Source organism: Antedon bifida, chromosome 3 (assembly GCF_963402885.1).
Source record: "Antedon bifida chromosome 3, ecAntBifi1.1, whole genome shotgun sequence".
Lineage (NCBI taxonomy): Eukaryota > Metazoa > Echinodermata > Crinoidea > Comatulida > Antedonidae > Antedon > Antedon bifida.
The window spans coordinates 29,584,567-29,597,656 of NC_136228.1; the positions used below are offsets into that span (position 1 = coordinate 29,584,567).

General features: G+C 32.4%; 1 protein-coding gene across 1 annotated transcript; it reads left to right on the plus strand.

Annotated features, from left to right (window-relative positions):
• Nucleotides 1–340: 340 nt before the first annotated feature.
• LOC144838359 (caspase A-like) lies at nucleotides 341–6,883 on the plus strand. Its single transcript, XM_078693697.1, has 7 exons — nucleotides 341–641; nucleotides 1,182–1,208; nucleotides 1,654–1,839; nucleotides 2,694–2,938; nucleotides 3,593–3,668; nucleotides 5,545–5,700; nucleotides 6,663–6,883. Exons 1-7 carry the CDS (start codon nucleotides 341–343, stop codon nucleotides 6,881–6,883), a joined length of 1,212 nt encoding a protein of 403 aa, XP_078549823.1.
• Nucleotides 6,884–13,090: the final 6,207 nt, after the last annotated feature.

Below are 13,090 nucleotides of genomic sequence, written 5' to 3' on the forward strand. Positions count from 1 at the left end.
ATTGATATTCCATTTTTTATCTGTGTTGAACTCTGTTTTAGTGGATAAAGTTATTGTCTATCGTGAAGAAAATGTTCAGCGAGAATACCAGGTGTTTCCCGATTTTGCCAAAAAAAGAAAGACAATTTAGCAACGAAACAAAGCCAGACTAGGCCTTTACCTATGGTACGATGTTCATATGTTTCGCTGTAGGTCTACAAGATACCATTTGACACAAACTACTTAGGTTCTACATCGTTCTCTTTTTTATGGTACACTCTAGAACAGTTTGCCTATGTCTGTTGTATAAAACAATAATGATGAATGTTTTTTTTTATGAACACTAGAGTTAATTTTGAACATGCCAAATAAAGAAGAAAAGGCCAAAGAATTGCATAGTGATTTACTTGATGAAATCAGCCGAGAATTGAGAGAAAGTGAAGTAAAAAAATACAAAAAGCGTCTAAATGAGTTTGGAGGCTTCAGGGCCCGCGAAGTTGAAGACTTCGCAGATGACATTGATGCAATATTTGAAGCCCAACAGAAAAGGAAGATATTTTCTGTTGGCCAGTATGGAAAACTTAAGGATCAACTAACAAAACTGAAACGCCCTGACCTTGTTAATGAAGTGCTTAAGGTTGAGGAAGAAATGAATAAAATAGGTAAGTTCAATCCCATCATAGAGATCAGTAGAACCCCTCATTCACATGAAAGAGGAAATATGTTAACACTATGGCCAACCCTATTGAGAGACACTAAATGTTTTGTTCTGAAGGTTTCCTCAAAACAGTTCTACTGTACATGTCTAGTGTACTTATTTATTTACTGGCCTGCTAACAGTAGGAAAACCCCAACTGATTTTAACCATAATCGGATGCCATAAGATTTTTAAAACTTATAGAGGTGCATTTTCTATTTGGCAAGTTTGATAACACACTTTCCTGAACATGAAATTTGATCTAGTGTGCGGGGTATAGACTTATAAAAATATACCCAAAAATCATTTGTATAATATATATTTGTTTAGTCCATCTATTTCATTACATCATTTTGTATGAAAATTATATTTTAAAATTAATATTGCGTGTATGATTCAGTATATACAAAATACTGTATATCCAAAACATATTCTTGCATGTACTAATATTTCTTTTGAATAGACTTACCTGATATTATTTAATTAAACATCATTTTTTGTTTAGGTTTTCATGTTTTGCATAGAGGTGAATGTAAGTAAAGTTTAATTTTTTTTTTTCAAATACTGGTAATTTAATATTGTTTAAAGGTTTGCATGGCATGGTGAAAATCAGTATAATGATTAGTTTTTGGTATACCATGTACTGTATGTAGTTCTGAAAAAGATGGTTGAGTATTTTGATGTTTTAATCAATATGCTTCTATGAATGCAATCTCACGCCTGAGGGCGGTCAAAGCATAATGATCAAATTAAGCGTATTCCAGACAGCACCCCCTAAAAAGGACGAAATCTACCCGATTAGGACAAATAACCCCTTAGAACAACTATTCCTAGAACAATCAACCCCTAATTGTTGAATCCAGACACACGTTATACTAGGACAATTACCCTGGAGACAATGATCCTTGGTATTAATACCTACTACTATTAGGATACAATATTTCGCATTAAAGAACTGTTTTGTTTTTTATTATTAGCTATGGATGCAGCTCCATCTGAAGTTGGATACGTCAGACCACCTTTCTCACCTACTCTTCAAACCTCACCTAACTTTCCATTTCCTCGTAAAGAACCTGGCATGTGCTACACTCCTGGTAGAGGATATGTCCTGTACATATCAAATTTTTTCAACATGCCTGATCATACTCACAGACCTAGAGCTGGTAAGTGAAAAGAGTGTTCATGAAAGTAGTAGTGTGCTGGTAAATGATAGGTAGTTTGGAAGGCTTGTTAAACATAAATATCTTCCAAGGTTTATTGAAATAATCTTACCCAGCATCACAGTTTGCAAGGATTCGGCAATCATTAAGGTATGAGCCAGGTAGTTACCAGGCTATGTTCCATGTGTCACTACAACCTCAGGTGATAGATATGTCTCAAAATATGGACCACAACTGTGGAATCACCTACCATAATATTCGTCCATCATCTCCAATTTTAATTGCCTGTTAACACTGTGGAAAACCTGGATTGTTTATCGGCTTTTTTGCCATTTCTGTAATTTTCTTGTTTTGTTTTTCATGTTTTATGTATCAAGTGTCAAAGCGCTGCGTAAATAGCACTTAATAAAAGAAATTTTTCTTAAATAATAAATAAAAGTTCAAGCTAATAACCCTTGCCGACTGATTGAATTTGAGAGAGCATATCAGTTTGATCTTTTGTGCCAGTATGTTTTGAAACGAAGGTACTGCTCCACTGCTTGAACTCCGGAGTTGTTTGATTTTACCTTTCACACCAAAACACAGGGATGTCAACTCCAGAGTGTCTCCGGAGTTTTTCTTTTGGTGTGAATGGGATATTATTATCATCATTATTATCATTATTAAGAATTTAAATAAAACCATAACTTTTTTTATGCTGAAGATAAAGATGATTCTTTTCGAGGTTTTACGGTGCTTTTCTATTCATGTCTTTTTGTATAGATAATGTATTATAAAAATTTAATGTATCTTTTGTTTATTTAACAACTAAATACAATAATAGTTTGTATTATCATATTATGCTTTCTCTTTGAAAGGTGTTGGTCAAGATAAACAAAATATTTATGAATTCTTCAGGAAAGATTACGAGGTTGAATTCTGTCCAGATGTATCAAATCCTGAAAAGTTATGGAAAATTATAGATGAAGTAAAAAAAAAAGTGGAAAATGTTTACAGTAGTTTTTTCCTGATAATATCCAGTCATGGAAAAGGAATCCCATTAAGGGATGACGAGGGAAAAGATCTGTTGGATGATGCAACAAAGAGGCCAATTATCGCATCAGTAAGCAGTCTTTATTAGTGTAAATTGAAAAGAGTATCAATGTTCAGCTTGTATCCTTAAAATCTTGAAATGTGTGCCCTCTCTTTATTTGCTATTCCATTCAAGTGCATCTTTATACTCTATACTTATACTGTTATATGCAAACGGCTATGCTCAAGGCAGAGCTAACTTTGGTCTGACAATTTGGCCCACTTGTGGGCTGAAACGTCAAACTTTTAGACCAAATCACTGATTGTTAATATTAATAATATTCATTTTTTGTGGTATTTATGTTTTATTATTATTATAATGCATTTATTATTTCAAAAGCTTTAGTAATTCATGCATTCAACACAGGGCGTAATTTATTTACATCTTTTGTATGGAAAAAATGATTTTATTATTTATATGTTGGTAAAAATGCTTTAATCATTACAATTATTAAATGGGCCGAATTATCCCTGGGCAATTTTGGGCCGAAATTTCTCTGTCCTGGGCTGAATTGTCTCTGGGCCAAATTGTCCTGGGCTGAATTGTCTCTGGGCCGAATTGTCCTGGGCTGAATTGTCTCTGGGTCGAATTGTCCTTGGCTGAATTGTCTCTGGGCCTTGTGTCTGTATATATATCAAATTAAGATAAAGATCTTTGTTTATACATGACTTTTTTTTTCCTTAGGAAGGTATTCAAATGACAGGAAAAGAGTATGTACCAGTTGATGAAATAGTTTCAAAATTTGAAAATTTCATGCTTTGTGAGTAGAAATTTACTAAATGTAAACTAAGTTTTTGTAAATAAGATTGGATTTTTATTTATTCTTTTTGTGCTGTCAAATATTTGTTATGTTTTGTTTATTTTAATCTATATATAAATTTACGTAAGGGCAAAATTTGGTAAATCGCGCGTTATTTCTAGAATGTTTACTCGATGGTATATAAAGTTGGTTAGAATCTCGGTACTGATTTTAACCACCTGATGTAACCCTGTTTACTAATTAAATTTAGTAAACGAATTTAGGTTCAACGATTTGCCACAAATAAGGTGTTTTCCGATCGTGGTACTGTCTAATAGATGTCCTCTTGAAAAATACCTGCACACAATAATACGAAAATGCTTCGCATTTTCTTATCTCCTCCTACGATAATTTTTTTTAATAGCTGAAAACCGGTTCAACAGCTTGAGTACTGTATCATAATGTTGAAGACAGGCCGATTTCCTTTAAAAAATACTATTTTGATAGATTTAATATACGTTTATACAAATGTATTGATTTGCGATGAATGGAACATTCCAATCTATCAGACTCTCAGTTTGTAGGTAAATTTATGAGCCCTTGGTTTAACACAAGTAGGTAAATGTATGGGCCCTTAGAGAATAAACTTAAAACTGAGATAGAGTATTGCAATACTTTGACAATATTGTAAATACGTATTAACCATTTTTGGTCGCCATTTGAATCGAAATTTTCTTACTGTGAATGTGGTTACTGTTAGATATATAAACACATATACAAAGAACATTTATTACTGTGACTGTGGGTAGGCCCTACTGCTGGATATATAAACACATAATATACAAATAAAAGCTTTATTACTGACAGTTGCTTCTCAACGTTTGTATTAATTAATAATTATAAAAAATATAAATGTTGTGGTATATCGTTACATGTACTTTACCATTTCAATCGACTATAAAAGGGACAGTTTTAAAAAAGTATTAAATCGTAAATGTTTTACTGTGTTTAGTGGTATATTATTGATAGGCCTATAAAACATTTAAAATAATATTTCGTTACTGAGTGGATAAAGAATGTATTTAAAAATTGTTCTTCCCATCCTCTTCCCCATCCCTCAACTCTAATGTTATATACAAAACACAAATTGGATTTGTTTAAATGAGTTCAAATAAAAAATTTGGACTCATTTTTAAGACAAGTTTCTCTTTCGGAAGTAGGCCTAATTCCCAGGGTGCTAATTTTAGTTGACTACATAAATCATCGTGTCTCTTTATTCGTTTCTGCAAACGACTATAGTCCTGCGGTACGTACATTTGAAATCGCCAGTTTTTTTACGCTGAAATTACTGTGTATTCGAGAACCATCTGTGGGCACGACCTAGTTAATTTAAATGCTTTAGTTAATTTAAATGCTTCTTGCCTATCATACAAATTATATCACAAAGAACCAAGAATAGTACTGGTTGAATGTGTACATATTTATTTTATTCTGATGTTTTTATTTATAATCTGCATTTTTATTGAATGCCTGTAAACAATCCATTACACACTTAAATGTACCTTTGCCATTCAATTAGTTCAATGTATCACATGCTACTGAACGAAAAAGTGATATCCCTAATTTTGAACATTTTCAAAATGGTACATAAATGAACGTGCATTAGAGCATGTTAATTATCACTTTTCTGTGAGTTAGGGCTAATTCCAAATTACACATGATGCATAATTAACCAATCAAATTGCAAGAATACAAACAAGTGTGTTATACTGTATTGTACATAATTCTCAATGTACTGTTTCATGATTATGTAAATTTTCAAAACATGACCAGAATAAAGCATTATATTATTATAATATTGCAGCATCAATGTCTATGTTGTAACTTATTTTTTCAGGTAAGCCGAAAGTGTTGATATTTCAGGCATGTAGAAGTTTGTCAGACAGATCAGATGATGACAGTGGGACGGCGTTTTATGATGCCACCGATTCTACTCGCTCTGGTACATTACCAAAAAATGCTGACACGGTGGTCATACATGACACCAGTAAAGGTACAGTATAGAATATTAAAATGATCTATCGCTTTTTCGTTCAGAACACATGACATGCACCTTCTTAATTTAGGCTCAAATTTTAACTATCATGTCCACTATGACCCCATTTATACTTATGATTTGGGCCGGCCCTTGGTGGCAATTAATAACTCCACAAAGTTAGGCTGGCTCAGGCAGACCTGGACCACCTTTTGAGGTAGGTCCAGGAGCAGCTTTTATGTTTGGGCCGGCTAATGCAGTGAATCATGGCCAATGGCTTGAGAAAGTGAATCATCAGGGCTGTCGTTTTGAATGCAAGTATAAACACACTGGATCTGGCCGAAACAATACAATTTAGACCCAATCTTAAGTGTAAATGGGGTCTATGTCAACTGCTAAAATAAATAAATTAAAACAAATTTTAAAAATAATTATACAGTAAAACCCCACAATTGCATATGGCATGTGTTTTTGACCGTTCATAACTGATATTCTAAAACCTCATAAATTCGTCTCAAGTTTAGGAATGAGAATATGCAGACAGCTCACATTGGCCAAAGTTTTAGTGAACAATGTATTGAATACTGTACAGGTAACAGTATGTAAAACTGTCGGCCAGGCCTAAACTTCAAGTAACAGTCCTGTAGCTATTTCCCCTACCACTTTTCATTCCATTCATGCTAGTGGGGTAGTAAGGTGGCCTGGTATCCGTGCTGTCTTCATCAATAGCACATCGTTGCACATTTCCATTTGGAAATAAGTTCATGCTTTTTATTTTTTTAAATCACAATTATGTGCATAATCAATCAAGAACCCTTTTTAGGACTGTTGAAAATTGTGATTTTTATTAGTTTTTATAAGAGTAGTATTCCATAAAAAAATAACTTTCCTACACTTTATGTTTATGTAGTCATAAATTTTATAATTTGTAAAATTGGGTTTTGTAATGGAATTTTTTACTATGTTGTACTTTTTTTCAGGTGGTAAAGGGTGGCGTAATGAGGAGCATGGTGCTTGGATTTTCTATTGCATGTTCGTACAGGCACAACGCTTCTACGAAGGTGAACACCTACTCGATGTTCTAACACGAGTGAATGATATGATTTCCCGTCGTGATGCTCATGATGCAAACTCTAGAATTGTGGGTAAACAAATGCCATGTTTCACGTCAACTTTCACAAGGTTCTTTTATGTGAAGTAGTTGTATCTCCTCATTGTTACCATTGATGGGAATCAACGATCATGTGATCGTTTCATATTTCATACTTTGAATTTTATTTAAAATTATTTTTTCACTTAGTGGTTACAATCAGCAGCTGATGAATTTCATTTCAATAATCTATTTTCTTTCTTTTTTCATAAAGTCTGATGAGTAATTTGGATACTAGAATCTAATTTTGGTAATTTTATGATCTTTAGTGAGTTTCTTGTTTTCATGGTGTCAAAGTTTTGGATAAAAATAATTATCTTCAACATTTATCTTATTTGTAACTGTACGTTATTTCTTTTGGACAACTCTCTAATTATTGTTTATACCTATAGCTGATATGTTAGATTATTTGTATTTAATAGATAGCTAAACTAATGAATAGACAATTGGACAAGCAAGCAATATACGATTTATGCAACAAAAGACACAGAACTAATTTCATTTACTCAACATTACTTCACAAATTTACATGTGTAGCAGAGTTTTAAAAGTTAGTAAGTTTTAAAATAAATGAAATTTGTAGGTGTTTTAGGAAAATTTTATATAAGGTATTCATTTTGCAGCTCCCTAAACTGACAACTCTCTAATAGAAAATGTTATAAATTGATTTTACAATATTACAAAAGAATTTGTTAACGACGTATATGTTGTGTATCTGAATGCAACCACTTATATACTATATTTTGATTGGTCTAATTGATTTTAACAAATATAATTAAAAATCAATATTTCGGAAACAAATAATATATTTTCTTAAACTTATAAAATAAAAATTATGATAAAATTTATGACATGGATAAGAAAATTGAGACATAAATTTGTTATGCTGCAAATTACCTCTAGACATTACAATTATTAGGTGTAAAATTCAATAGAAATAGAATCTATGAAACCATTCATTTAATCAAACTAAAAAAAGAAATTTTGCATAAAGAAACATATGCTTGTGGATGGCAAATAAGTTATACATACTGTTATTATAATACAGTATAATCTCAGTACTATTGTGTTTAGAAATTAATTCACACAATGGATTTCATTTGAGAATGTAGTACATCTCATTTGAACAAACAATTCAATTCAGCACAGATATTCTTATTAGACTTGTATCTACATCATTTTATTTGTTTACCCCATTGTGTTATCATACGTGATCTTATTTTCTGAACAGCTCACGAAAACAAGTTTTAGTTATTCAGCTGAACAATTTCCCATCAAGAATAAAAGAAAACTTGAGAACATTTTTTTTTACTTTAGAACAGTAGGTCAGTTACAAAAAAAGAATGGAGAGAGTTTTTCATTTTCCTCTTTTTAAGAGATGAAATAAGCTTTTAGTCTACGAATGTATCGTTAAATTCTAAATATAATCATGTCGAATTGTAATTTTTAAATTATTGACAAATTGTACCTAAATTGTCTGCTTTGCAATAGTGAATTTTGGTATTCTATATTTGTAAATAGCTTTTTAATAAATGTTAAAATAATTATGCGCAGTAGACGGTAAAGTAAAAAAATCTTTTTAAAATTAAATCATAAAGCGTACTAGTGCGAATGTTGAAATAAATGCACCCGGCTCCAAATGGACCGTTTCAATTCTTCCATATTTATAATATATTATTTTTACCTCCTATATTTATGTTATAGGAATTTGTGTCATTTTAAATAGATATTATTCAGTACATGGAAAGTTATACGTAAATGCAAACTTTTATTAGTGCCTAGTTGCCAAAAAGGATTGCTAATTTGTACGCGTACTGATAATGTGTTGCTTGTAATTGTGTAAAATGTTAAGCTTAAAGCACTATGTTATTCCAGCTCAAGTATTGATATGACATGCCATATGTGCCAAAAAATGTTTTCTCTTTGCAATTATTAATTATGTTCAATCGCCATCTAATGTTTTATAATACACATGTGTTATTTTTTGCACCTTTTCAGATATTATTGTGAGAGCTATTTTCTGTAAATCATTCCAAAATGATAACTATTATATTAATTGAGCTATTAATATTTTATTAATTATTAAGTATGATTTTATTGAACTACATGATAACATAAATGAAAGCGTTAATAGTAATATTAATAAATAGTAAATACAGGTAAACATCCATAGATCCTAAAAAGATAGGAACCCCATGTTTGCTTGTTTTTGCATTTCGGCCAATTAAACATATCCCTCATTGGCACAAACATTTTATACCAAATTAGTTGGAAGTGCATCATGTACAACTACGCAAGACCATGCAGTATTGTTAGGGCATTGGCCCAAGCATTGACATTCAAAGATGTTTTATACCAAAAATGGTTGTGTGCATTTCAGGAGATAGTTCTGATTCATTTTTTTTTATTATGAATTTTTAAAAACAGCATGTGATGTTGCATCAAGATACCTTGGGTAGAAATCTTTTTTTCCTAACTTTTATCACATTCCATTTTTATGTCCACGGAACTGCCAAGTACAGTAGTTATTGTATATATATAAATAACCTAATTGAAAGTGAAAATTAAATAATTATGTGAGGTGTTAATTCTTTGTTTTCAGTACAGTATAAAGCTATTTACTGCATCAAATCCAATATTTTCTGTAGACGTAAAGAATTCTATATTTATTACTATTGGTTCAATGTTGTTTTTCCGTTTCATAGCCATAACGAATGGGTCTTATGGCATGTAGTTTGAATTTCTGTTCTGAAATCTTCTTTACCCCTGATTTTTATGCATATTTGCAATTTATATTGATTTCATTATCAAAAAATAGTTTGTGTTTGATGGCCCACTGATATAGATGTTACAGATGATATATTTTTGATAAAGTGATCCATTGCAGCTTTGAACACTGTCTGAAATTAAATACCATTGAGAATTATTATTCATAAAATATAGCAACAATATATACAGTAGTTTACATAAATTAAGTTTTATCATTAATATTTTATATTATATTTTTTGACGCAGCTTATGTATGTAGTTATAGTATTTAAGGTAGAACGTTTCTTCTTATCTGTAAAATTTAAAATTGAAGTTGATCATATAGTTATTATTAAATAAATTCATTCGATTCAAGAAATTTAACCTGAACACACTTGAATTCATTGATAAATTTTTTTTAAAAGATGTATTGTCCCCCAAAAATATGAAAAATGAAGATTAATTAAAAAAGACTTTGAATGGGTTATTCTTGTTTTAATAAAAAAAAATCGTGTTTTCTCATATAAAATGACAAATAAATATTCAAATTCAACCAAAAGCCCATTGGCATGCTGACAATTTGACTATTTTTTTGCTTTAAATGATATTTTTTTACAGTTTTTTCAAAATAATTTTTTTTTTTTCGATTTAATTTGTGTTCAAAGTTGATAACTATTATGTGACATTTAAATGGCATATTCAACAAAAACAATTTTAAACAAATATTTTTTCAGGGGGACAGTACATCTTTAAATGATAGGTGCCCATTAAAATGAAGTGACAGTCAACAAAAATGTCTTCATTAATTTTTTTAGATTTTTCTGAAGTATAATTTATGATTAATTTAATTTCAACTTTTACAGGTAACGATGAACATAGTACATCTTAAACTTTTTACCAGTACAAACTGAAATTATATGTATTTTAAATATTGCTGTTAACATTTTGCTAAGCATTTTCCGCTGTAACATAATGCCATATATGGAGTATTTAAGTTAAGTACATTCGCTTTACATTCCCGAGCTAAAAAAGTATTAATCAATAATTGATAATTACTATAATTTATTTGTATGTAATCTCTGTTCATTTCAAATGAATTCTGTGTGTTGTAGTATTATAACTCTGTTGGTTGCACAATAAATAATTAGGTGATCCGCTTCTATCAGGCAAGTCACCTATTGTGATTGTCGAAAATCACACTGTATTCTTTGTTCTTCTTTCTTTCTACCACAAAGTTGTGCTGTTGAAATAATCATTCACCTTCATCTTGAAATGTAAGCTTTTCGGTGTTGTTGATCTTTTTTGCGTTTGCAATATCTCAAGATTGGCTTGATCTGGAATAGAAAATGTGCGTTTTCAGCGTGATTCCTCTTGCACATGTAATTTTTGTGCGTGCAATATCTAATAATTGGTAAGCAGTGAGCATTTTCATAATTATTCATCTTGAATATAAAATGAAAACTTTCAGAATTATTTTTACAATTTTACATCCTGTCATCATCTACGCTAAATTTTCTTCTTTTTTATATGAAATATCTCAATTGACCTTCGCATTTGCCTTGAAATAGAAAATTCAGTCGAACCTACGGCCGGCTGGTTGTAACGCAAGTCTGTTTTTGCACTTGATCTTGCTCTTCATGCAATACTTGATAAATTATTTTCATGTAGTTAAAATGTGAAATAACGACAACCGCAAAGGGAATTTAATGAAAATGTGTGAAAAAATACAATATATAATTTCATTTAGCTCCTCCGAATGAAAGGTGACCCCACTATTTCTTTTTAATTAATATGAAAGTCAATATTCATGTACAATATTGATCTAAAGCGACGTCTTGATGTGACCACCTGAAAGATTTCCTTCTCTTTCATCACAGATTATCACATTCTATAGAGCGCATCTCGGTTATCCGTGCCCGTTTTTAATATATTCTTAAGGGTCTTTCACACCTGTTCCGGCACGGTTCCGGTCCGGCAAATCGAACATATGCGCCAATCGATATGTGCGTATCCGCGTGAAAACGAAACATTGGCATACGATTTGATTTTCCGGCGCCGGACCGGAACCCCCCACCCCCCCCCCCCCCCATCCTCTAACACAATACTCCCCGTATTACCCCCCCCCCCGGGTAATTACCCCGCGGACAACTATCTCTGACACAATACTCCCCGTAGGACAACTACCTCCTGGACCTGGACAATACTCCGGGGGAAAATAATCTTTTAGGACAACTACCACCCAGACAACTATCCCTTTAGAACAACTATCCCTTTAGAACAACTACCCCCGGACGGACAACTACCACCCAGACCATTCAACAACCTGACTCTGCAACAGTGTATAATAGGTAGTTACCCGGGGGGTAGTTACCCGGGGGTAGTTACCCGGGGGTAGTTATCCTAAGGGGGTAGTTGTCCTAAGGGGGTAGTTGTCCGGGTGGTTGTTATCCTAAGGGGGTAGTTGTCCGGGGAGTAGTTGTCCGGGGGGTAGTTTTCTTAAGGGGGTAGTTGTCCGGGTGGTAAACATCCGGGGGTAACTGTCTAGGGGGTAGGTGTCCTAGAACCGTGAAAGACCCTTAACTCAGGTAATTATCTCCGGTTATTGATACAATTGTCGTACCGGTGCTTAATTGTTCAACTCATTCAAGCAGTATATAGGTTTTGATTGGTTTATAGTTGTTTTGTTCGTCATGTATGCTGTGCTATGCAGGTGCTACTCTGGTGTCGTATGATATCCGGTGATTGTAAAGGAATGCACACCTTATTACGTTATTGTTACATGTGAAGCAGCAGCCGTGAAATACTCACTGACGGAGAGCGCAGGTTAAATCCGTTGTTATTGAATGCCTGTTGTCTGGTTGCGGTAGGCCTATTTTTCACGATGCCTAAAATCAATATCAATTCATTCTTAGTGCCAAAATTGGAAGTGAATATTTGAGAAATTGTTTAACACTATAGTTGTAAATTTTGAACCAAAATCGTAACATTATATACTTGCATTCCAATTACGGAATAAAGATAGATTGTATTCAAGATGATAATACAATTGTTTAAATTTGGATATATATTTACAGTAAATATTTTGTCACGTGTGCTCCTTCTGAACAATCTCCGCTATGGCTATGCAAACGCACCAATTGTATGTTTGCGCATAGGTGACGTATACACAGAACATTTTTTCACATCGGTATGTTGTTGTTGAAACAATCTTGAATGACCTACCATTTACTTACTTTTATTAAATGTCTTCGAAATTATCGCCAAGTGATAAATTAAAATCTAGTTAAATATTTGTTGCATGTCACACCAAGGCAATCTAACAACATATTCTGAGCTCCGGAGATGAAAGGATTTATCTGTGGCTGCGACACGATCTGTTTCACGTCCCTTAATAGACACTGCTCGCGTAGTACAGTACCTACTGATAAGACGTGTTCCTATGTTGGCAAGGCGAGCTCAGTGTCATGTTGTTAGATTGCCATGGTTTTTACTGACTTTAATAATATATTT